We start from the raw sequence: 27,841 nt of genomic DNA, 5'->3' as shown, positions 1-27,841 counted from the left end.
GTATTGACTACTACATAATTTTCCTACACCACAATATCAACAAACCTATAAAGTTTCAATTTTAAACCTATATTTGGTAACGGCACTTGTTGTAATTTAATGGACAAAAACATAGCTACAACCAGAAATTACAGTTAATTTATAAAAAAAAAACAATCAGAGCGGATAACAACTGCAAACATGTTACTTTTAGAATCATACTATAAATTTTTGGAAAGGTAGAATTTTTGACGCCTTTATTAAGATAAGCAGAAACCCCATTTCATTTTCTATTTTTCAGTAAAACAATTCCTTTTCTGAATAAGGAAATTCATTTTACATAGGATTAAATATTGATGTTAAAATACTACAATACACTTTTCCTTCACCATACTAGCAAGAAACGTGATATTAAAATTTAGATATTTGATCCCTTTTCATCATAAAACCGCTACATACAATCATTGAGACACAAGGAAAACTCTCCAAATTCTCTAAAATGTAGTTAAAAAGTCGTCCCACTCGTTCAAAATTTTAAGAAATTTTTAGCCCGTAGTAGTCTAGAGAATAATTTTAATTTTCAGTTATTAATCTTCTAAATTAGGCTATTAAAACTGAATTTCACTATAAAGTAATGACCTTGTCTTCTATAAATGTTCCAGAATCAATTCAAATAGGTTTTCGTCGTCATGTGTGATATTCCGATAATGCTGCCTAGATACAAAAAAGCATTGTCTTTAAATGTTTGTTCTCTATGTAGTGATAATTATAGGTATTTCTAGAGTTATAAATATACAGAGAGATTCACTTAAAATAACCAAAACCATAATTATATACGATTTGAAGTAACAAGAAACTTTTAATTGGGCGAAGAACTACATGTTTTTCCGCCATACAAAGAAATCCAAAAAAAGCTTCCAAATGAGTCTCGGTTTATATTTATTTATCCCAGTCTAAACGATCCCCCTTCTAATAGTCTCTTTTGTACACATACCTAAACACATTTATAAATAAATATTTGAGAAGACGAGAAAATGCAGCATCCATGTTCATGCCAAGTTGTTTTATATCACTTAACCGCTCATCACAAGCCCAGAAAATAGTTTATTTTGGTTTCCAATTCACCCCTCTTAATGCCGCGCTCCTGAGGCGACAGATTTGCTTATCTCTGGAACAAGGAGTCCTGAAAATTAGGTAAAGTCAAAGAATTAACGGAGGTGCGGCAACGCCGCTTAAAGGGAATCCCCTCCAGTGGCGCCGAGGACCTGAAGGAAGGAATCACCAACCGAGGCGAGGTTCTCCAATTTTCGGTGACAGTCAGTCCGATTCCAGTCTTCGAAGTAGAAAGTTTTAGTTTCACTACCCAGAACCAACCATGAGGGAAATTGTGCATTTACAGGCAGGCCAATGTGGGAACCAAGTGGGTGCCAAGGTAAGGCCTTTTAAATTCAATTTGTTTTATCCCTAGAAATTATTTGAAAATCAACCCTCTGAATACACGAAAGTGGAAAGAAGCTTTTGGGTCCCTTGGGGTTTCTTGTGTTTTTGGAGAGGGGGAATTGGGCAGTAAAACCCTTTTTGATTTTTCACCGAAGACCCCCATTGTGACACCTCAGTTCCAGCTGCCGTGAGGTCAGAAATTTAATGCTAAGCTTGAAATTGATGTAAAATGTGATGTCAAATATCACAATATGCATAAAAATACCTTTTTGTGTACATAACACAACTTGTCGATTTAAAATAGAGAAACTGATTATTTTGTCCTGTACATATACACACTGTAGTCATCATATTACTACGTATTTACATTATTACTAATTACCGCAATCACTTTATCATTAGTCATGGATTAATGATAAGGAAAACCATTATTCATTGGCAATTTCGCATAATTTTTACAAACAAATTTCTAATTTTAGGAACTTGATAGCTCAATTTTAAATATTTTGATCTCAGGGCTTTGAGTCGAAATCACTTAATTACGAGGTGATTTATTAGAGGGAACAAACCTAATTTTCTTTTATCCACAAATCCTCAAGTATCACGCCTAGTGGGCTTAAAGCATTAGGGCAAATTACTCCCCAAAGGACCGTTTACAACACTTTATAAATAAGCTCTTATTATGTGGATTAATGATTATATTATTGCACCGACATGCTGGTAGCACTAGTCAAAGACCTCTATGATAAGCAATTATTTATGTATGAATTGGAAAATATAGATGCCATTAAGTATGGCAGCGATGTCATGGCAATTAATCATTCATTACAACTATAAAGCATGGTTTATCGGGTTCGTCACGAATATATGGGGTTTATCGAAATCGTCCAGACATGGCTGACAGGAGATTGTCGACCGTTTGTCCTGTGGTTGATAAGAAAGAAGTGGAAGAGAAATTTAAAAATAGGTTTATCACATTGTTCTCTACGAAGGAAGAGGAATTTGATTAGGAGAGTTAAAGCCTGTCAGAAACTATTTTCAGTACGCCTCTGACATTTTCCAAGATTTAATAGCCAATTTAAAAGAAAAATCAAAGGATTTGTGGTTGTAATGAAATCTGACCTGTATTCTCAACACTTCAATGCAACTGTTCCGTACGACACTGAAGTATCCTGTGACACATTTGCAAAAAACGATGCGGGATGAAATGTTTCTTGATTTGAACATGTTTAAACCTGGTTCAGAAATTGTGACATATGGGCATCTAATCAGTATTATCGCAAGAATTCTGAACAAATTGATAAAATAATTTTCTAAAAATTGTCAATTTCAAAATAAGTTTCGTACGCCAATGAACTGAAGCAACGACATTGACTATAGTCTGGGATATTATCATAAAAATTTAAATTTCATTTGGTTATAAAATTGAGGAGTTATGGGCATCTTTTTAGAAGCGATCATAGGAAATTTTTCACTAATGAACAAACTGCCAGTTCCGAAATAAAAAGCCCTACACCAATGAGTTTCTGTGTTAACATTTAAAAAAATTGTACTTTCGATAAAGAACCAGTAAAAATATGGCCATGCGATTGATAGCATTTGGTCAGAAGAGATATACAGGGTTAGTCACTCAATCCGCTCATTAGAACATTTTTGATCTCCCACTATTGTGCCGTAATGAAATTTGGTTTCAGGCTAGAATGGACCATTTTGAATCCAATTATTTTCAAAATGGCGGCACTTCCTGTCATACCAGAAGTAGCTACCAACTTCGTTATTTTAAATGGAACCCCCTCATTTTTTTGTCATTTTCGGATTTCTCGTTAAATTTTAATGCCAATTTATGTAAAACGTATTGTCTCAAATCTATCATTTCCAAATTATATCGGAAAATTTGGAAATTTTGACACCTCCCACGGAAGTCGGTATTCTGCTCTAACCGCCGAATTTTGAAATTGGTGTTCTGGAGTTCAAAGAGGACCTAATAAGCTATGTTTTGATGTATTTCAATTTGACAAAAAGACTTCCATAGCCTTCGAAACATGCCTCTGCAGTTGCATGACTTCAAATTTCAATAACTTACTTATTTTAAATAGGATATCCTGTACCTTAAAACATTTTCGAGTTTAGAATTTAATGCCGTATCAAATGTTATTAAGGTTGCCTGGACCGATTCTGGAGGGTGGGATAGTGGGATCTTGTAGCTGTCAAAATTTTCCAATTTTCCAGTATAACTCGGAAACGGTAAAAACTGGTATTAAAATTTAACGAGAAATCCGAAAAAGGCAAACAAATTAGGGGGTCCCGTTTGAAATAACAAAGTTAATAGTTACTTCTGGTATAACCGCAAGTGTCGCCGTTTTGAAAATGCTTTATTTAGATTCAAAATGGTCAATTCAAGCCTGAAACCAAATTTCATTGGGCTACGATAGTGGGAAGTGAGAAATTTTCTAATGAACAGGTTTGCGTGGCTAACCAAGTATAAAGAGCAAAGAATTCTGCTTACGTTACGCTTCCCTGCATACTCCCTGGCATTGCACTATAATGGGAGGTACCATGCATTATAATTTTCTTCCTAACCAATTTTTTAAACAATTTTCTAGACACTTTTAGAGTGACATTGCCAAGACTTTTAAGATTACCCCATAATTATCCCTGACAAGTACTTATAACTCACGCCAAACAACACGATAAGTGCAATTAAAGCCATCAGCAACGCCATAAATAACTCTTTTTTCATTCCCACTGTCTCCAGTATTTTACCGGAAATAGACTTGGTGCTATTTCGAAGATCCAGGGGTCAAAATTTCGAGTATTTTCAGCATGACGACGAACTCTCTTCTTCGTCTCTATAAATACTTTAACGTCGAAATTTCTGAGCAAATAAAAGTATTTGAAAGAAACTGCAAAATCACCTTCAGAGGCATTAAATTTCCTTTGGTTCCATTGATTTCCGCCCTCTTAAAGGAATTTATTGTGTTTTCCGGGGAAAGAGTTCCATCAATCAAACGTTTCAAGGAAATAGGTTTGACCCAGAAAAGAGTGCAATTTGATTGATAGGTGTTTATGTGGTTGCATAAGCACTCAAAAGTTGTACTCTTTGAGCTCAAGTTGTTGCATTGTTCCTTCACGATTTGGGTCAGGAAAATATTTAATTGAAACTATCGATTTTCCCATTTCTGCATTTAGTGTAAATATTGTAAAAAGTAAATATTACACATACATATAATGGAAAGTAGGAAATCTCCCAGAGCGTTTCAGTCTTGAAATAGACACCTCCCTGATTGTAACTCTAGTTATTTTAAGCTTGAAGATGGGTGGTCTGATGGGCTGAAACTTTTAATTAACACTATTTTTCTTGCAGTTTTGGGAAGTTATCTCCGAGGAGCATGGCATAGATCCCAGTGGAATTTACACAGGAGACAGTGACTTACAGCTGGAGAGGATTAATGTGTACTACAACGAAGCCACTGGTGAGTATTTTTTCAGCTGCAGCACACCCTTTAAAATATGATGCCTTTTAAAAAGGGCTCTCCGGGTAGTTCAAAAGAACTTCTTGAATTATGCGGCAATAGCAATTTAAAATGTTAATAATTCGAGATTAGTACGCCCCTGGTTTAAAGAGAACTAAGATGCGATTGCTTTGCTTGAATATAATAACCTTAAATCTCTGAGGTGGCAAGAAATCATGGGCGTAGCCTATGTTTTTAATTCTAGTCATTACCCTAAATTAAGTCTCATTAATTTACGTAATTTTGCTTTGTTCCTGGTAATGAATTGAAAATTATTTCGAGAATACTACTCTTAAAACTAGATTGAAATGCGATTATTGATTCACATTAAAGTTTATCCATTGGCGTACTTGAAGAATTTCTTTGCAGAGCAAAACTTTTGCGAAATAATTTGCAGCTTGATTTGCAAGATTCATCTTTCACATATTCTCTATTTGCAAGGAGAAAATCATTTTCAACCCAATTTTCACATATAAGCAGTACCGGCGGACTTCTCTAAACTCAATTCTCATCCCCTAAGTTTTATGCTGTTGATACGCCACTGCTTCAAATATCTGAAATTCTAGGACTACTTTAGTTGGCTGCAAAAATAGAGCAAGAATTTTCCCTGACTTAATGCCGCTCTGCACACTTACAACAGCAATTCTCGGGCGTATTCCACTTAATCAAAAATTATTTCTTATTTCCAGAAACAGTAAAATCACATTTCCACGCTTTTTGCGTTGTTCGCAATACCATAAACCGACATTTATTTAAACCACAATTATTATTTATAGCTCCACTGACTCAGTACAGAATTTGGCGACATTCGTGTGGTTTTAACACATGTTTGGTGTTTGATTTAATAAATAAGAACCGTTTTAAATAATAATGTAAGAAATGTTGGATTTTTTCAGGGTATGCCTCGACTTTGACCAAAAACACCCCATACTATGTCCGGTGTCATGTTTCTCAGAAGGCATCTGCTTTATTTAGGATCGAGTTCTAAATTTAAGCCGTCTATTTTTGTAAGGTCTCTTTTGTCCTGTCGTTACTCCTTAAGTGGCCTTTTCTAATGGCCGATTAATCTGCTTGCAGTGTACACATGGTAGTTGGATTTTAATGCCTTCAAAATGGCGAAAACGCCTACTAAAACAACAAATATGGTTGAAAGACAAGAATTTAAGACCCTCCATTTTATTTCTTAGCATTCACATGTTTCAAGCTCTGCCATTTTGTAGAATTCATGACATCTACAGACACCTTTTTTGACACTGTTCCAAAATGGTACCTGTACATACCACGCACAGTTTCTGTCATTGTTCCAAAATGTCATGTGCACATACATACGTCAGTTTCTGTCATTGTTCCAAAGGTGACGTTTGGTTCTATTAGCACCATCTTGTGAGTACTTATTGTCAAGATCTATAATGCCCTAAATCTTAGGTTTTTTAAGTGTAACTTTTAAATTTGATAACGGTAATAATTTTGACCAAATTAGTAGTGGTAGTCATCATGTGGCCTCCTTAACATGCCACTGACCATAAAAATTGTTGTTGTTTCGGTTTCCAAATTAAAATCACCGGATGCCATGTCGGGTTAACACGGTGAATCACCTTTCATTTAAATTCTAGATAATTCCTCTTTATCAACATGTGCGTATGCAAGAATTGACGTAGGATTTACTTAAGGTTAAAGAGTCTTAAGTGGGGCTCTTAATAATTAATTATGGTTTGTTAAGAAGAGTGAATTAGAACTGTTCGTTTGGCCAACTTTACATGAAGTTATATATACTTTAACTCCCTTGTTTGGAGTAATACTGAGCTCGTTCTGAGTAAGAAAGTTAAAGTTGATTTTTCATATTTTTTAAAGGAGTCGCTAGTTATCAAATTATCGAAGAAAACTAATAACGAACTAAAAATTTCAGTTGCATCAAGCACAAATGGAGGCAAATACGTCCCCAGAGCCATCCTCCTGGACCTGGAACCCGGTACCATGGACGCAGTACGCTCTGGTAGATACGGGAAACTTTTTAGGCCTGACAACTTCGTTTTCGGCCAATCCGGAGCCGGTAACAACTGGGCTAAAGGGCACTACACAGAGGGTGCCGAGTTGGTGGACGCTGTCCTCGATGTGGTCAGAAAAGAAGCTGAGAATTGCGATTGCTTACAGGGTAAAACTCATCACTGAAACTCAGCTACTTTGATTTAATTAAAATTTTTGCAGGGTTCCAGCTTACGCACTCTTTAGGTGGTGGTACCGGGTCCGGAATGGGTACTCTACTTATCTCGAAAATAAGGGAAGAATACCCTGACAGAATCATGAATACCTACTCTGTGATGCCTAGCCCTAAGGTGTCAGATACAGTGGTGGAACCCTACAATGCCACCCTGTCCGTGCACCAACTCGTGGAGAACACTGATGAAACCTATTGCATCGACAATGAAGCTCTCTATGACATTTGTTTTAGAACTCTCAAGGTACCCAATCCCAGCTACAGCGACTTAAACCATTTGGTGTCGTTGACTATGTCGGGAGTGACTACATGCCTCAGGTTTGTGCAGCTATCATAGAGAAGGTATAAAGAGTAATTTATTTCGATAATAGGTTCCCTGGTCAGTTGAACGCAGATTTGCGCAAGTTGGCTGTAAACATGGTACCATTCCCCCGATTGCACTTCTTCATGCCGGGCTTCGCCCCTTTGACTTCAAGAGGCAGTCAGCAATACCGTGCATTGACAGTACCAGAGCTGACGCAACAGATGTTTGATGCCAAGAATATGATGGCGGCCTGTGACCCTCGCCATGGCAGGTACCTCACTGTGGCTGCAGTTTTCAGAGGTAATAGATACATTCTTTCTAGAAAACTTCATAATTAAATTTTGCTGGTAATTTTTAGGTCGAATGTCCATGAAGGAGGTGGACGAGCAAATGCTGGCAGTCCAAAATAAGAACAGTAGCTACTTTGTGGAATGGATTCCAAATAACGTCAAAACCGCAGTGTGCGATATTCCTCCTGTAGGATTAAAGATGTCTTCTACGTTCATCGGGAACACCACTGCGATCCAGGAGTTATTCAAAAGGATTTCAGAGCAATTTGCCGCCATGTTCAGAAGGAAGGCTTTTCTCCATTGGTACACTGGAGAGGGCATGGATGAGATGGAGTTTACTGAGGCTGAGTCCAACATGAACGATCTAGTCTCGGAGTACCAGCAGTACCAGGAGGCAACAGCAGATGACGAGTATGAGGCTGAAGAAGAGCCTGCAGGGGATGATTTCAATTGCCATGAATAAGGGGATAATGAAGAGAAATTAAGTGCCTTTTGAGGAGACCACACGCGAAATTTTTGTATTTTATTATTTTAGGTTTTAGTATTTATAATGTTTATAAGCACTTATTAGAGTGTTGTTATGCTAGTCGACCAAAAACCAAAATCATACAATTCGGACGTATGTTTGGTTGCCTTAATTAAATCTTATTGTTCGTTTAGGATTTCTTTTATATCTTTGCTTTGTTTCGTTTGGCAAGGAATGAGAATTGCAATTTTTGCAGAAAATTCAATTTTGTGTCTAGATTTTTTTAACGTGTAGTTTTCTATAATAAAGACTGAATTTTGCAGATGTGTTTTAATCAAATGAGGAAAGTCACCTGCTCGATGACGTTTTACTGCAACCGGCAAACTGAAAGAGCCATCAAGGAATGAAGCATTTTCGTACGAGCTTACTACTAGCGCCGCTACTAAATGGCCACACTGTCGGGGAATCCCATTTTGGACTGGGATGGCTCTCAGGAACTGAGAAGAAAAAGCAAGAACAGAAAATAAGCAGTCCAGATATAGAAAGACAGAAGTGCGGTCAAGTAGAAGTAAATTCGTTAGTTTGCCTTTCTACATTTTAACAAAAGAAAAACTGGACAATCCGCCTCAAAACATATATAACAATTATATGTAAATTAATTTGTTATTCATGAAATAAACTAATGTTCCTTAGTTCTCCTCATCCAATATGACGTTGCATTTAAAATGAGAGCTGTCAGTTTAAATGCGAACCCTTCACAGAGCCACCTATGAATGTAAACTGCAAGACATATTAGATTGTTAATTTAGATATTCGCCGCAATTCGCAACGGCGCGCTTGTCGGTACTACTGCGCTGCTCACAGATAGCGCTAGTATTAAATGTGCTTCGAATTTTGAATCGGGAACATTTTATAGAATGTTTTCTTAATGTTTGGCTCATAAGGCTAAGGATAGATGGCGATAGTACCACTAGTCCAATTCCTGTAAGTTGAGAGTAGTACTGTATATACAGATACTGCCCTAAGGTATATATGGTACGAAATTGATTCTTCGATTGGTACCGCTTCCTGGTAATATCAGAACACCCAAAGAAGTAATCACTTTGGAAGCTGAACTAAGATAAAAATAAAGAAATTAAATTGCTCCTAAAACACAAGGAATCAGTAAAGGTATCACCCTAGGGCATCTGAAAAAAAAATTGGTACTAACATTTATACTACCGCGTTTGAGTACTGGGGCCCTAAAGCTTATCTCGGAGATCAAAACGTAGACAAAATGTTAATTACCGTTGAAAATTCAGTACTGTTGAAGCATGAGTAATATTAGAATTCTCTTTGGTGTATCTGAGGTTACCATCATAAGCAACTTGAAAAAAAATGGTACTTGGATTAGTACACGTACACGTAGGTACCAAGGCACAATAGGGGATAAAGATCGCAAAATTGACACATGATAAGAAGATTAACTAAATTCAAAAATTCCTCGCTTCTAAACCACGCGCAATATTGGAAAGCCTTTTAGCGTATCAGAAGGTACCACGTTAGGTAACTTAACAAAAAATTGGTTCTTTAATAGATGCAACGACGCGTTGGTATCAGAGCTCAATAAAAAAACAGTGGCTTTAAGTATTGCCATACGATCAGATTTTTTTTAACCTGCCACTAAAGCATGTGCAATACTGAAGTACTCTTTGGTGAATCTGTGGGTACCACCCTGAGGGCACCTGCAAAAAAATTGGTACTTCAATTAGTAAAAATACATGGTGATGGCAAGCAAGAATTAAGCCTAGTCAAATAGTTAACTAAATTTAAACGTTGTCTGCCTCCATTGACTGAGAAATATTGTAGTAATTCTTGGTAGTTTTCAGGAAAGCATTCTAAGTTAATTGGTAAAAAGTGGTACCTTGATTGAAGCAATTTAAAGTATGGTATTATCACATTGAAATACCCAAATTTTTTTATGCTGCAAAGTATTTTTGGCTTCCAGAGTGATACTTTGATGACAGTACGACCCAGACGTTGCCGATTTGTTTGCGTTGCAGTCTGAAATTTCAGACTGATAAAAAAAGCAAATACCCAATAATCTAATAAAACACAGTTCCTTCACATTTTTTTATATTTATCTATAAATATCAGGCTGAGTGTCACAACCTCTGGTGGTACTATGGTACCGTCATTTTCCGATTTCATGATCGCTCGATAACGGGAATCACCTTTGTTCATATAATTTGATATAAGGAAGATAAATTGGCCTCTAATTAAATTATAAGGAGATTTGAGAGAGTTTTGTAGTGGTAACCCAAAAGAGAAGGACAAAAGCGGTACTTGTTTCCATATCGAAACGAGCGATCTTGGCTATAATAATTATCATGCAGCCCAAAACCATCGGCGAATCGGTCATAAATATGCAAAGCCGGCCACTTTCGGTTTTTGGTACCAAGGGAAAGTACTGCTTACCGCCAAAAAAATGAAAGTACCATCAGTAACCGTCCGCAACAGCCCAAGGAATAAAATATTACTTGCCTTGCTTGATGATTAAAACTCATGGAAATTAAATCTTTTTCTTAGGTGACACCACCCAAAAAAAAAAGACGTAAAACAGCAAAATGTTTGCTTTATCTTCGGAGACGGTACAAAATTAGATTCAAACACATGCCTAAGCGACCTACTTCCGTATTTTTAACCAGACTTGCCTTTAGATGATTTTTCTTTCTTGACACGATACTACCATGTTGGTAGGTGAAGAGAAGACACCTCAACCATTAATCATGTAGAAGAAAATTTTCCAGATGGTACTGGAAAGAAATTAGAGATGTGTAAATATGGTGGCGCCAAGGCAGTACCAGAGATATCCAACACGAGTATTAACTTTTTTATCAAACTTCAAATGAGATTTTTCATTAAAATAGAATAAGGCAGATGTCAGGGTCGTTCGTCGAGCCTTAGTAACCGGAACAACTTTTGGTACCACCATATATCACGTCGGCAAATGCAACATGCAGCTATATTTCATCATTCTGATGCTGCAGTTAATTATCGTTCCACTTCAATTTTTTTCATGTGTACTCAACTATAAGTAATATCTATAGTACCTTGAAAATCCGATGGTACCACACTGGTTCCGAAGATGTCTATGTAGTACGAAGTTAATGATGATGTCTTTCTCATAAAAATGTAGTACTTTTCCTCGAGAAATACGAAGTAACTTTTAACACACAGTACCTCGTGTCCTTCAACAATTGGTACCAAGTATTATTAAAGAAAGTATTTCTTCCGTAAAAGGAAACTGAATTCGCGGAATTGAGTGCCGCATAAGAAACTGAATGCGGAAACTGCAGCCAAGTCATCCGAGGAATACAGTTATTGGCGAGAGTCGAGGCAAGGCCAAGGTCGTACCCACCACGGTAATGGTACTGCAAGATTCTTATTGCGAGGTGGTACTCTGTGATTTTCCCTTTTTAATGATTTCATCTAAGTTCCAAAATAAAATGCCATCGATGTGTAGCAACTTGTTCAGTGGCAGACGTGATTATCTAAGATACTCTGCTGGTACCATCTTAGGTTTTGCGGAAAGATGGTACCATGGATTTTGGCATCTGCTATTCGAGTTTTCAGATTTCTTTCAGGTTAGAGTTGAGAAATCTTATTTTATAAGTTACCATCTTAAATTTTGGTACCACCTTCTCCTAGATAATAATGTGGCAGCAAAGAGAAATTTTGCAAGTATTTGGCAATGAAATCGGCAGAATTTCAGACTGATTAACTTGCGGAACGTTATTGGGTAGATAATAGTGTGGAGACCCCACACGAATCTCTGCTGGTGACCTCATGATGTAACATTGAATACCGAGATGGCGCAATCCAAAAAATACCGTCTATTATGTAGAAAATAGACGGTCTTATCAGCCAGAGTCGGATTCTCTCCCTTCTAACCCAAAAATTCCGCCCCACAATCACACATTTGTCCTCAAAGCAAAATTTCATATTTCTGATGAAAGGACACCAGCAGCTTTTGGAGTGATGGTACCTTGAGAGTCAATGATGATACTGGAAAGGGGAGATTGCAAATAAAAAATGCGAAACCGGTCCTGGTAGTTCCGGTTGTTTTCCTAAAGCTGATGCAAGGACTTTCGGTGGTTGTCAAGAGGCGATAACTGAAACAACAGAGATAGAGACTAATGAAAATATTTTGTGAAAAGTGTTGTTCTGACGCAATGTTTTGGCCTGTTGTTGCTGAATTTTAAGGAGTCTTTAGAGGGACTCCATGTTACTAAAAACCCCAGTCCCCCAGTAAGGTCAGTACATAACCTTATCATACAGTAATCTCCAATAATTCGCAGAAATTTTTATTTTGAAAATGATGCAATTAGGAAGAATCTTTGCTTAGATAGTAACCCTTCTGACAATTGTATATGATGATATAGGGGCGGTACGGCCACATTTGTTTCTGTTTACACAGCTGTAGCCATCTGACGTTTCTTTTTTTATTGCAAAAAGAATTATGGCCACTGATATATGACAACTTCAAAATTCTAGTATCGCATACAATAGAATTTCTGCAGAGTTTTCATTGGTGTGCTGTCTTGAATATTTTTATTAGTTTGGGGATTTTTTTCAGTATATAATTGTAAAAGTTTTCATTGAGCACTTGAACCACGTAAAGGAGTTCTACCTTGTAGATACCGTCTCATGTCAGCCATTTTGCATATTTTTAGAAACAAAATAGAGCCTAAACTTAATAATCATCATTTTTGGCGAAGATACGTAAATCGAACTTACTTCAATTTGAGACCACCTGCTATTTGAGATGAATACGGCCCTGTTGATTTCTCGTCATCTGTCCAAGACGTCCACTTTGTGAATCTTAGGTAACAAAAGCAGTATCTAATTAGGAAAGAAATCAATAGCGATAGTGATTAGAGTAACATTTGGTCATGTCACCATTTTATGCAAATTTTAGGAACAAAATGGCGTCTTCAAATAGAACAATTTTCAGAAAAACGAAAGTTACCACCGATGTTTTATTAAACATTTCAGGCAATTTTGAGATTGAGCTAATTGTGGTCCTGAAGATCACATGATTATGTCTGTCAAATCACATGGTCCTGTGGTCAATTTTATACTTTCTTTAGTAATGAAGTGGCGTTCTTAATAAGAGAAAATTCTTCGCAAAAACATCTTAAAAAATATTCATCTGTCATCAAATATTTTCAAAGTTTTAAACAATTTTAAAGTTGAACTTAATACGGTCCTATAAACTTCCCATCATCCCCTTTCATGTCGGCCATTTTATGACTTTTTGAAAACAAAATGGCGTCAAAAATTTAAAAAAAACCTTCCTCATTTCTTTGACGAAACAACCTCGAACTTGAGGTCAACTTAATCCCACCAAGCTCTTCAGTTCAGTGCAACTCTGTTCTTCTGAATTACATTTCTCTGCGGTTTTGTCCCTTTTCAATGCATTTCTCTTATATAACTGAGTTCAAGCCTATACATATAGTATAGATACACTAAAAAAAGTGTTTATCTTCGTTAGTTTGCTGACCGGTGCCTTGTTGCACTTGCCCTCAGATAAAGACAACTACGACCTTTCTAATGTTCAATTTTCTATCGATAAAACAGACATTTCAGTAGATTTATTGTTTATTTTAGTGAAAATAATCAAGGCAAAACAGGAAAAAGTTTGATAAAGGGGTCAAGGAGAGGGAACTTTGAAAACCCCGTGATGGTGATACCTTTCTGAAGGCGACTATCATTATTTCATCCGTCATCCTTTATTTGTAAAAAATATGCAATACAGTATAAAGCACACTCAATATTTTTGCAATATTTATTGGTAATATTTGTCAATACAATCTACATTGCAGCAATCGTAAGCAGACTATTATTGAATTACGGATTTGTTGGACTGAAACCGAAGAAAATCCTTCTAAAGCTTCTTTTATAGATAATCCGGATTGGATGTTTGTTTGTTGCTCTAAAGCTAGACCTTTGTAACCGGCTAATTAAGATATTGTTGTGGTAAAAGGCCACCTATCAGGCCAGATTCGAGTCACGCGATCCAGGGCAAAAACGTGACACGAGAGTGAAGCAACAATGTCCAGAAGTGGATAACCCGGATGTTTTGCATCACTATTTTTGGATAAGATTGCATAAAAAAATCACTCTCACATTGATTCTCTATAATTAACTCATAATAAGAACATGTGAAATGACTAAGCGAAGTAAAACTTATTGATTTAATAACTTCAGGACCTCCAATTTCCTCAAAGCTTGATGATTGAAGAAAGAGTGTTCATAAAAATATCTGTTCCATCACCATTTCTTCTCTCTATCTGCCTATTTCACCATTTTTTACTCCTCTTTGATCATTCGTTTTCGCAATACAAGCTTTTTCACATCAAAACAAGATCTTCGATTAATGAAAAAATTTCACGTTGAAAATATCATCAGAGAAAATCTTTATTTCAATGATTTTCCCAAAAAAGAATAAAAAGTTCTATTTTTAAGTCAATTTCTTCGTTCTTCTTTTCCATCTTTTCTCTAGATCTTTGGTCATTTTCCTCATAAGTTTAATTGAACCGAAGAATTTTAGCAATTTCTTCTCGTTGATGACTCAATCTAGACCTTCTAGTTCTAGTTAATCTTCTGGTTAGAGTTGAAGAAATGGAAGATTGACGGAAACCGCCAATCTTCGATGAAGCAATGACAGAACCGAAATTAAGCGGATAAGCTGGCAATTTTTTGTTTCCTACTTTCCGTCACTATACGATGAAGAATCATCAGTTGTCGTCGCATAATACCATCGTACAACCATGATGCAATAGCTTAAGGAGTACACGACCCAATTCGCGATGGTTTCTAGGCTCACGACGTCTTCGACCGTTTACCTAGCCTCACAAAACCCATCAGCCATCTCTCTCTTCCCCATTGCTTGGCTGCTAGGAAGACGAAGAACGAGAGATACTCATGGTGGCAAAAACCATTGCGAAACTGAACGCGTCGTGGGACTCGATCGTCCTACTAAACGAAAGTGAAATCGAGGTCGCCTTTGCACTTTCACTTGTTCGCGTCTAGCCCAGCGAAACCGACCAATGGGAATTTGCGATCCGGACAGTGGCGGAGAGACAGTTCGGAATAAGAATCTTAACATCTTCACTCAAGGAATTGACTTGAAGATCCTGAAAGTCAATGGAACTGCGCATAATATCGTAGAAGTTCTGTGCAGCAGTGTGTAATAATCTTCTAAAACTCAAGGTCATAGATTAACAGAAGAAGTAGATGATTACAGAAGGTTCGCGCCGCCATTGGTTTCCTCTTAAGCCGTATTTTGTCGGTTTGAATAAATCGAGGCATGTCCTACTTTACGGAGCGCGGACATCTAGAATTTATTTAGTTTGTTGTTGTCTTTTTTCGTCTTTTTTCCCAACGAAGAACGCGCTACAAAGCTATTACGACTTACGTAACGTTGCGCCATATTGGGAATTTGTTCCGGTGCAAATCGAATTTCAGCCATAGATGAAAACAAGCGGTTCTTTGTTCCTCCTCCAATATAACGATAATGCTTTCTTCCGATCTTGAGGATTAGTGAAGATTCCCATGGGAAGAAAGGAAGAAGTAGAGAAAAAATTATGATGGTTGAAAGAAAGAAAAATGAGGAAGCGAAATTCACGTTTAGATTGACAAAATTGTTACCATATCAGACCACTGTGATTTACTTCCATCACTGAAGAGTCTTAGATGAAGAAATAGACAAGAAATTGAGGCTCGTTTTGAAGAATACTCTCTATGGGGAAACTTAAGAATAATTAAGGAGAAAATTGCTTCCCTCGAGATATTTAAGAAAATAACTATTATGCATTTGAAGGAAGAAAATGGGAACTTTATTAGGTGTTCAAGAAATCTGAATGAACGCTATTGAAAATGAAGAGAAGCGGATGTAGAAAACTCTATTCGGTTCTTGTCTTTGAACTGCAGATGATGAAGAATTATCCGTTATTGCAGGACTTGTTTTTTTACAAAACCGAATGAAAAAAATGCAACTTTCAGCCAAGATAGATGAAGATAAAGATGAAAAATAAGCATAGAAACTAATATCTACATTTTCCTCGATGTATTAAAGATTCGGAAAATGTGACGACTATGTGTAATACGATGAAGATCGGGAAGAACACACATATAAAATGGCCTTCTATTTCCTTAAAAGGTTCAGACAGGTATTCATTTTCTATTGATCAAAAGAATAATATCTTCTTTTATAAAAAATATTAAAACAATTAGCTGATGAAGAAGTAGAGAATCTTGTGCATAAGTATATCCTCAATTGAGATTAAAGTTATTTTTCCAAAATGAAGAAAAGAAGAAATAGAAGATTGTATTAAATCGAAATTTTTACCCAAATTCGTAGGTGCTCTGTCTTAAATTCAGAAAAAAAAATGAAGCACGTCGTAATTATACTAACAGATATACAACTATTTAAAGATCGAGAAGAAAAAGATGAAAACCGTGGAAAAAAGATTTAATTCAAAAATACTGAAAATTACATGAAAACACAAAAAGATAAAGCAGAAGATGATAAAGAAAATGCGAAATAAATTAAATAAATTAGCTTTAAAAACCAGAACAAGATCTTCATATTGATCTAACACAATTGTTTTAAACGTGAAAAAGATAAGAAAAACACATACACGGTGTTGTTCAGATTTGAGAATTTAAATAATGAGAACTTGTAGAAAAATAAAAATAAAAGTTTGGAATTTTCCATATTTCGACTTCCTGCTTGATAGAAGTTCCGAAAGAGGAGAAAAAAGTGAAAAAAAAAAGACACCTCATCCTCATGGTACTCGTTTCTAGCTAATTTTTTCCCAAAGAAAACAATAGTAATTTCAGATTCCTTGTTGTAGGGAAAATGTTGTCTTACGGACTTGTTCCGGCAAAAATCTTGAAGTGAGAAAAAAACGAACTAATGAAGAACTAGTTCTTTTAGAGTAATTTTAATGTCCCCTTGCCAATAAAAATTCTCAACATTTCAGCAGATTTTTCGGAAGTTGGCTCGAAATTTGGGTGCTCCGGATCCAAATTTCGACTCCGGAACGGTACTAACAGTAATAAAAAATGGATCTTCTTGGCATTTAGAGAGAACCTCACAAAATTACCATGCACAGTGCTAATTTAATTTAATATTGAAAGCGAGAACCATGATGTACCATCGAAAGGGAAAGTGTAGATGTGCCGGTACCGCGAATGAGGTACCTAAGTAGGTCGGCTCAATGGCAAAAACTGAAAGTATACTTTATGCTGTTTAGTACTTTAATTAATCGATTAAAAATTGTAATCGATTTCGGTTTTTATTTTAAGGTAGTTGTTATCGATATTAGATGATAGTTATCGATTAGGATAAAGGTCAAACTGTGGGTAATCATTGGTGACGCATTGCTGTTCTCAGTAGGTACCACTAGTCAGGTACGAGCAATAACTGTCAATGGTACCATAACGGAGTCGTAAAATTGTGCGTTTGACCTATTATTGTTATGCTTGAGATGCTATTTCTTTGAATTCTTCAAATGCTCTTGAAGTTTTTCCCACATTACTACGGACATTCCACTACTATGACAGTTAAATGGAAGACTTTGAGGTGTCCGATTCGATTTCGCATTTATTCGAAATGCATGTGATCCGAACTAGGCCATATCGTGTTCCTTTTCCTCTCGTTTGATGGTTGTTCACCGTCTCCATTGTTAATCGTTGCCACGGTAGACTGCGGGCGCATGCTCTACTTACCGCGATATTATGTAAAACCGCCTTAATTGATGTGAATTCACCGCTTTGCAGTCGCGTCTTAGCTGGCTAAACTCCGCTTATGTAACCGAGGGCTTGCCATTGTTTTTGGGGTCAATTTTTGGCAAAATTAATTCCTTTTTGCGTCCATTTTTGCCGGTGGTGAAACACCACGATTCGGTTCTTGCGCTGCCAAAAAATTCAGCTACCGCTTGACCGGCGCTATTTGACCGTTCGGGTTAGATGAAATAGCTTTAATGAACCTCAACAGAACCAGAAATCTATATTGGAATTCTGTATTTTGTAAGGCGGGATTTGCACCACCGGACACGTCACTGCAGCCCATCTTTAGTCATATCTAAATTGAACTATTTATAAAGCAGATTATGTATTTTTCATTATACAATATTTTCAGCAATGTACCTCGCCCCTAAACCTCAGCAAATCAAACTACACATTTTTCTGATCATAACTGATATTGTATATAGGTGTTAAATCTCAATTAAAAACTTTACCCGATACGCCCCTGATATGTTTTCAAAATAAGAAAACTTAGGGGAATACTTTCAACTCGCTAGTCCGAAAACGCGCCATCCGAGCCCATCTCTAGTATTATCAAAACTTGACGTATAACGAGGCAAAACTTGGACTCCCAAAATAAATCGATAATTCAACTCATTTCTAGTATTATCGAATTTTAAGAAGCAATTTTTCAACTCTAGCTTGTACTTTGAAGGAAATTGAATTTTTGATCATAACTACTAATATAGAAACTGGAAACAATATTATGAGCAGATTTTGGTTTCTCGATGTTAAAAAATCACCTCTTCTAGTGAATATAATATGTGTATGTTGATTGACTAGAATCGTGTTCGATTTTCCATTTGTGACCCATTTGCTCTCGAAAATGACCATTGTAAAAGAGATCAATATTGACTTCTAATATCTTAGAATTAGGTAGAAGAAACTTATGTCTGAAACTGACATTAACATCATTGGCGTACCTCCATTAATTCAAAAGTAAAACTGTCGAGGTCAATTTTGACCATTGCAAAACTTGCTGCCACTGATCTTTAAAATCTCAGTGGTAGGTAGAAAATACTTGATTTTATCACTTACCAAAGTAACGTTTATTAGTTCTGAACTAATAACTCCTACGATGTTGAAGTCAATAGAACATACCTAGAATGTTGTGTTTAGTTTACATTTTAACTGCCTTGATTTAAAAATTGACCACAGCGAGAGTCAGAGAGCTGCCCCTGACCCTCGATATCCAAGGATTATGTGTTAAGTCCATAACTGACCTCAACGTACATTCATTACTTCAAGAGTAATAACTCTTTACATCTAAACGAAAGCAGGACGTTGCATCAAATTAAATTTTTGACCAGGTTGCTCTGAAAATCCCCTGTTGCAACCATCCTTATAAGCATCAATTTACTTTGGCAAACGGTCGGTCCAACTCAATTTTTGAGTACGTTGGCTTGAAAACTGTCCATACCACAGGGGCCGCCACTGATCTTTAAAATCTCCGAACGCTGACTCTATAACAGACGTTAACCTCATTGGCGCCCGTTCGTATTTTTAAAGAGTAATATCTATGCTTGCCTGATTCAACATTGGAAGGTGTTTTTGCAATTAGAATTTTTGTCCTGAATTTTTCTTGATAACTCGATTGAATGCAGCAATGAAATTGTAATTCCTTAAGCAGAGATTTTCACAATATTCTTTAATCCTGTAATAAAATCGATTAGCAAACAAATTTCTCAATCACCGTCAGACTTCTCATTTTTGTTCCCTCAAGTGGTTATAAAAAGCTGCCTATTCTTTTCTAGATGTTCCTGCAAGCCTCATTACAAAACTACCTCCTACAAAGTCAACATCCGACTAAATTAAACAAACATTACCGATTATTCATCATCAGCAACAACCTTTGTTGCATAAAATTACCGATAACCCTTCAAGTTATTGGCTGATGCATTGAGCCAGTTTTCGGAAACTCGGATAAAGGAGAAAACGACGATTCGGGTTGAACAAACTGTGGATGTTAACGAACGATAGAAAAAACACACTTAAAGGATAAATCTGCCCACTTATCTTTTTTTTATTTGCAAGATCGTGCATTAAAATTGCAAAGGTAAACAGAGGTAAAATGTACAGGAAAGCAAACAAAGACGCCGGTTTCTAGTTGGAAAAAGCGGCGAATTTGTGGTTTTTCTCCGGTAAAAATCTACACCTAAATAGGTTCCCAAAAACCATTTTTCGTATTTAGACATTTCGCCAAAAACAATAATTTTTCTCTTTGGAGAGGGGCAAAGGTCAAAACACGAGTCTTAGTCGACGATTAGCAATCGCAGAATCCGGTTATTTCTGGTCATTCCGACTTCGAGTTGTGACCCTTTTCTTGATCTTTTCTCTATGGGAGCAAGGCGAGAACCAGGAGATCACGTTATAGTGTGTTGATGTTGATCAGTGATAAGGAAGCGGGAGGCTTTAACCCTCTGATTAGTACAGGCATAAAAATGGTGAATTCAAATCGAACGGAATTAAAAATTAGCTAATAGTTAATGCAGGGAACCTTTTCGCTGATACTTCTCCCACTGGGTTAGGAATATTGAAAATTGACTTTATCGATACATTCCTTAAAGAAAGAGAGTTGAAATCGCTATGGTAGGGGTAGAGTGTTCGAATGTTTCGTTTCCATGCTTCCTCCTATAACTTTTTGAAACTCAACCTGAAAGTTTCTTTTCTATCTCCAATCTCGAAATCGCCATTTCTTCATTTAAAGGGAAAGCTGACTAGAGATGTATTTTGAGGTCGACAAAACAGCATAACAGAGCTGTCGAAAAGCATGAAAGGAGTGTCCACTAAGCACGCAATATAAAGTAGATTATTTTTTGTATTTTTCACCGTTAACTTCGGGGTATTTTTAAGTTGTAGGAATGTGCGTAACTATCGATCGCGCTTGGCGAATATAAAGGAGCAGGCACTTGCAAAGTTTGCTAGAGATGTACTATGCACGGTCAATAAATCACCTACTTATATTGCTAAAAATCACTTCAACGAGCTTTAGACTTGGGGTAGTTTTAGTCAACATCGAGAAGTTTAACCTACTTTAAAGCGCTAGGAAAGGGCCTAGAAATCGACTAATTCAAGAGAATGTGAGGTCATTAAATAGCATCAGGAAAAGCTTACTAGAGATGTATAATATTATCGATAAATCCAAATTGCAGTTAAGGACATTTGAGTTACTCTAAATCAGCTGATAGAACGCTCTTTAGGTAGGTGCACCACAGAGTAGAATATTTTTAATCAGGAAAAGTCAAGAAACGACCTTTACAGGCTGCTTCAAGGGAATATCATGAGGGACAAAATAGCCTTAAAAGAAGTCCAGTTGAGGTGTATTGTACCGTCGATAAATTCAAGTAGAAAGGAAGTTACTCTAAATCCTCTGAAAGAGTTTTGTCTACACCGAGAAACTTTGGGCATTCTATAGCACTAGAGATGGGCATCGAAGTCGAATTTTTGAACTGATATGAATGTGAGAGATCATTATGATATAACTATGATACCACTTTGAACGTCTGAAAAACACTAGGAATGTATCCTAATATTACCTGTAACTACATGTAAATTATCGATTCATACGTAGTTACAGGTAATTTAAAGTAATTCCGTAATTCATTACAAGTAATTTGAATATAAACATGCCTTATTTAGTTTTTTTAAGAGTTTGCGAGTGATTTGAAATTATCTGTACACTATTAGGATTTTTTTCTGCAGGTTCTGTCTGCTCTCACTACAGTGGGCTCATTTCTCTTTTTACTCCACCAGCTTAATCTGGTTCCTTCTCGTGATTTTGGTTGCTAAAACAAAGCGAAATCGCATTATCGTGGCCATGAGGCCCAAATCATACGATTATTATTAATACGAAAGTTTGTTTGTGCCGCTGTACGATTTGATAACTTTTGTTTACGTTTGATTACGAGCCTAATTAAAAAATTATATCACCGAGGTTAAGAAAAATAACCATCTCTCCACCTTGGTTAAATTTAGCTTGCTTGCTCAGGTTCGTCTTGGATGACCTTAGGGCGGGTTTCTGCGTGCGGAATAACATTGTTCCACACTTGAACCGCCATCAGTCGATGATATCTCAAGGAAACGAAGCGTCAAAATTTTAATATACGACTGATTAGATAAAATAGTGCTTGTTTACATTACAAATGACTACGCTTAAATTGGAAGGTTTTCGAAAATTGCCAGGTAGTTATGGGAAGTGCCGGTACTTTTCCGAGTGTGGCCATCTAATGCAAAATTACATAAGCCTTGAAAAGGGCGACTTGCGTGAAATTTGCTTTTTCGTTATTGTGATTAACGACTTCATTTTTCCCTCGTTTTGGTCATTAGAATATTGCGTTAGCTGATAATCGAATAATGGACAGGCCTAGAGGAAAAAACAGTTCGGAGATATTGCCTGTTTAGAAAAATTTGACACGCACGTTGGCCAACAAATCTGCGGGACAAACAGAGCGGAAACGGCTCATACGCCAATTTCTTAATAAAGTTTAAGTTGCGATTCGGCATGGTCTGGGCCTGAAATTAATTGTGCCATTTTTGCCATAGAGTGTACGGTTTGTTTAGTATTGCCTCAGCCCTAAGTCGGATTTTCAAAAGCAGAAACAACCTTGAGGAATTTCTGTTCAAAGAGTGAAACCTCCCTGCAACTCAGCGAACCGAAAATTGTCTCATTTAAGTCTGAACAAGTCAATTTCTTCATAAATCTTGCCTTTCTCACTGTTTTCGGTTTTTATATAGGGCGAGTTTTTTTCGATGATTAGTGAAGGGATCTCGGAAACTAGCAGAATTACGAAATCGATTAAACGGGGAAATAACTTCAGGTTTAGGGGACCAACTTAAAGCCACTTTTGATTTTTTGAAAAAGTCCACGGCTTCCTAGGTATTTAGCAAAAACCAAATTTCGTCGATTTCTTTTAATCAATTTACATGTGTCAATTATTGGTTCTAGGGAAATTGTGTAAATACGAATATTGTAAATAATTTTGCCCTGAAAAAGATGGGCTAACCGGATTTTTTCTCATAGTTATGAGAAAAAATCATTTTGAAGATACGGCATAAACTTACTTTTATTTTAACGGAAATCATAATAGGTTATGACTTATTTAAAAAAATGTTTCTTCAAGTTTTAAAATGATACCAGTAAGTAGACAGTTATTACTCAAAATGACAGACTTATAGCTTTTTTTAAATCCGATATTGCAATTTTAAGATATTGATTTATTATTTATTTGACACTGGCAGCTCTTATCACTTAAGTAAGAAATAAATTAAAATTTTTTAATTGCTTTGATTTTTTTTATTATAAAAGAATCTAATACTTATTTATGAATTATTATTTATTTTTACCTATTTATAATTATTTATGAAATATCCTCTTTTCTGCGTTTGAAAAATTCTTATCAAAGCAATTCAAAAACTTTAATTTACATCTGACTTAAATGATGGGAGCTGTCAGTGTCAAATAAATAATAAGTCAATATGAACAATTTCATGGCCAACTATCATAAAACTACAATATCGGATTAAAAAAAGGTCGTAAGTCCGCCATTTTGAGAAATAACCGTCTACTTATTGATGTCATCATAAAGCTTGAAAAAATACCTTTTTAAATAAGTCACAACCTACTATGCTTTCCATTAAAAAAAGTAAGTTTATGCCATATCTTCAAAATGATAGCTATCAGAAAAAAATCTGATTAGCCTATTTTTTCACAGCAAAATTATCTACAATATTCGTATTTACATAATTTCTCTAGAACCAATAAGTACACGGCTAGATCAACTAAAATAAATTAACAAAATTTGGTTTTTGCTAAATATCTAGGAAGCCATGGACTTTTTCAAGGAACCAAAAGTGGCTTTAAATTGGTCCCCTAAAGCTACAGTCCTTTCCCCATTTAACTGATTTCATAACTCTGCTAGTTTCCGAGATCCTTCGACAAATCATCGAAAAAAACTCACCCTGTAAAATTTCTGCAATATGCGAGTTTCAAAGTACCAAAATTTTAGACCTATAGTTGCCTCAAATTGGCTATAGCAATTTTCACAATTTCGGTTTACAATCGATGCTTCACGTCACGTTTGGACGTGGTTTCTTATTCATGTTTGTTACAATTGCGACAACGAATGCACACGATAGAAATTCAGTGTGTAATTTCTGCAAAGTCAGTGCCTTCAAAATTTACCTTTGCAGTGCTTCGAAATCGACATCAATAGCAATTTACAGAATATCACTTTTCCATTAATGCTTCTTCTGATATTTTGAAAATCAACTTATATTCGTGAATATAAATTGAATACCCTTTTTATATCGAATCTACATATTTGAAATGTAGTATGTTGCTACTACAGTTGCTCTAGTAATTGTAACCATTAATGCAGCCCTGTAGTCACTTTTATCCAAGATTGGCAATTTCTAGAAATCCATGTCGCAGTCTTTGATAGGTAGTTGATGTTGCCCAACATATTTTTGGAGTTTAACCCACTGTTTTGACATGTTTTGCATGATTTCTAGAAAATTTATGTTTTATGTTCCTAAAATTTTAACTTTATAGTCGTTCTATTTCATTAATAACAATTTTCTAAAAATTTCAACTCACAACTGTTTTTAATTCCTTTAGTCTCTAAAAACCACTTAATGTTATTGTACGCCGTAATTTTGGAATTTTGTCCTGTTAAAAATTTTGGAGTAATTTATAGAAATTTTGTCTTTTCTATTCCAAAAAATTCTGCTCTATAATCGCTATAGTGTAGCTGTAGCAATTTTCTGAATTCCACTTTGCAGCTGTTCGTATAGTTAACCTCTTGTAGTCACTTGATGTCATTATACAGCATAACTTTAGAATTTTATTAATTGTTTTGAAAATGTTTACACAATTTCTACAATGTTTGCGTTTTATTTTTCAAAAATTTCAGCAGTACGATTGCTCCAGCTAAGCTGCCGCAATTTTCAGAAGTCCACCTTGCAAACCGTCTTTATCGTCAGTCACTGATCTCTCAGTACTCAACTTCACTTTATGCTCCTTTCAAGCTTTTAGCGAACTCCTGCTGATTTTGACCAGTCGTTTTTGTTATTGAACGCACAATCTTCAATTATTATACAAGGTGTAACGAATTCGAAGCTGTGTATAAAAATCTCAAAAGCGGTAAGAGATACTACAAAGTCGGTTAAATGGAGGTATTTTGGCACTCAACAATAGTCTATTTGCGAATTTAAAAAAATTTGACTACTTTCGGAAATATCCGATAAGAACCGAAAATTTGGGTTTTCGTTTTTCTCAAAGAACTCAAAAACCATTATTTAGAGAAACCTGATAATGAAACATTATTGGAGCAAGTTTTATCTAGCTTTCTACCGGTGTGATCGGTATTTTTACTCGACGATTGGTTTTTGAGATATCATGAACTACTTGGAATTTTCTTATGGGAGTCATCTTGGATTTTTATAAAATTAGAATCTCCATGAAATTTCCTTTTCAGTGATGTATTATGTTCCAATACTTTAGTGGATTTTATATGAATAAAAGTAAAAAAGCCTTTTCCATCTATGGAACCTTGAATTGAGTTGCCATGTCAAGTGAATAAACGTCAGATCGCATTTTGTTAATTTATTTATTACTCAGTCCACTAATTTTGTTAAACAATGAAGTGTGAAGACAAAATACAATTTGACGTTTATTGATTTGACATGACAACGCAATTCAAGACTCCTTAAAGGGAAAAGATTTTTTTACTTTTATTCATATAAAATCCACTAAAATACTTTAACATAATACATCACTGGAAAGGAAACTTCATGTAGATTTCAAATTTGTAAAAGTTCAATGATGATGTCTATGAGAAAATTTAAAGTGGTTCATGATATCTCAAAAACCAATCGTCGAGTAAAGATGCCGATAATATCAGTAGAAAGCTCGACAAAAAATGCTCTAATAATGTTTAATTATCAGATTTAATCGAATAATGATTTTCGAGTTCTTTGAAGAAAATCAAAATCAAAATTTTCGGTTTTTATCGGGTGTTTCCGAAAGTATTCGGATTTTTTAAATTCACAAATGAATTATTATTGAGCCCCTAAACACGCAACTTTGCCTCCATTTAACCGACTTTGCATCTCTCACCGATTCCGAGGTCCCCATACATAAACTCGAATTTGTTACATTCTATATATAATTGCCGAAAGGTTCTTGCCTGTATTCGCAAAAACTCAAATGGACAATCCTTTTTAATCGATATTTTCTCTCCACCTTCAGCCAAGCAGAACGTAACCTGATACCAAGTGGTGCCAAGTAGGCCAAAGGATGTAGGTTTCAGGATCTGCAAGGGACTTTACCTTTTTACGTGACTCACCCCATGGCGAAAATCTGCGATATACATAGCGGACTTTGGACTATTAAATTAGAAAATACCGATAACACACACGAATTTCTGTAGATAAACATCAAATACACACTTGTCAATAGAACGCAAGGTCTCGGATCACTTGAAATCTTCCACATCGCCTCTTATCATGCATGATACGAGTATATGACTCCATTTAATGTTTTTCAGAAACATGAAGTGCTACAGCGGCACTTCACATAGTAGCATTTAAGTGTCGACAAGGTGAGATTAAATTATTATACAAAGGCATTTTTTTGAGGACGCTTCCGCGACCTACAGGGATTTCAACATCACCAGAGATCTAGTAAATGATACATACGAGGAGGTTTTACGAGAGCATATCCCAAATTATTTGGCTGTTTAGAATGTAATTTTCGCGCTACACACGTTATGAACTCGATCACAGTCCCTGGCAACTCGAACTGTAAGTCACGAAAGGTAAAACTCAAGGTTCGAAGGCGGAAAGTGGGCATTTTCCAATTTTTCATGGCCGCCATTTAATTTTGTCGCTTTAGACTTTTCCAGCCGGCTCGTAGTTTGGGTATTTCCCCGCTGGATCGCTTTATGTGTCCGTAGATTTTTCATGATTCTCCGTTTCGCTCAGCTTCAAAGGCCTAATTCGATGTGGTGATCGTGAAATTGTTCCCATGTGCTTCAAAAGTTGGTGACCGTGCGAAAACTGCTTCACAATTCGCAATTTCGCGACCTTCACTGGATTTGAAGGTTGGGATAGGGCAGGATCGCCATTTTTTAGTCAGTAGTTGGAGCTGAGCCAGCACCTGTTAACCGTTTTCTAAAATTTGCTTTTTGGGGACAAACTGTGCTTTATCGCTGACAGACATTGCAACTTAATTTCGGTTTATGGTTTAATGGGTTTGTTTTCCTACTGAAAATTTCCTAAAATCGGTGTTAGAAATAATGATTATTGAAAACATTGCCTGGGAAATCCCCGTGAGAAAGGGACTTAGAATTCTGAACTGCAAAATGAAGATCAAACATTCCATCATCATGTTTCTAGAACTTCAAGGGATTTAAGGCGGCACTTCCAAAAATTGCCTCTTCTGAACTGCAAGTTACTGTGGCCATTCTAGAGATCCACAGAGCTCAATTTTTGGGTACGTGAGCCCTAAGTCTTGCAGAAGCCACAGCCAAAATGTGAAGTCTGGGAATTAAGTATCTCAGTTGTAACAAACCCGAATATGAATGAGAAGATTACCATAGACTACAAGAAGCATCAGTTTTACGGCGATATTTTTAGAATTGCTGCTATCGCTTTTGAGAAGTCAAAACTGAAATTTATGGGACTCGAGGCTCAAACCTTGAAGAACGCATTCAAAAATCTTCAAGAGAGCGGGCATACAGCAGGACAATGCCGGACAAGGACTAAGGTAAAAGGTCT

The 27,841-nt window shown here is 36.1% G+C and overlaps 2 protein-coding genes across 2 annotated transcripts in view; one reads left to right on the top strand and one right to left on the bottom strand.

The window, feature by feature from the left end:
• RpS12 (ribosomal protein S12) overlaps positions 1-13,459 on the bottom strand; it is a 274,064-nt gene extending 260,605 nt beyond the window's left edge. The window contains exon 1 of the mRNA XM_066393060.1: positions 13,450-13,459. The gene's annotated coding sequence lies outside the window, so the exon portion shown is untranslated. The remainder of the gene's footprint in view (positions 1-13,449) is intronic.
• On the top strand, positions 1,264-8,525 carry betaTub60D (beta-Tubulin at 60D). Its single transcript, XM_066393504.1, has 6 exons — positions 1,264-1,411; positions 4,784-4,892; positions 6,838-7,083; positions 7,137-7,464; positions 7,518-7,750; positions 7,809-8,525. The coding sequence occupies exons 1-6, from the start codon at positions 1,355-1,357 to the stop codon at positions 8,201-8,203; spliced, it is 1,368 nt and encodes a 455-aa protein (XP_066249601.1). The 5' UTR covers positions 1,264-1,354; the 3' UTR covers positions 8,204-8,525.
• Positions 13,460-27,841: the final 14,382 nt, after the last annotated feature.

The sequence above is a fragment of the Euwallacea similis genome, chromosome 9, assembly GCF_039881205.1.
Source record: "Euwallacea similis isolate ESF13 chromosome 9, ESF131.1, whole genome shotgun sequence".
In the NCBI taxonomy this organism is placed as follows: domain Eukaryota; kingdom Metazoa; phylum Arthropoda; class Insecta; order Coleoptera; family Curculionidae; genus Euwallacea; species Euwallacea similis.
This window is presented reverse-complemented; position numbering and strand designations above follow the sequence as displayed.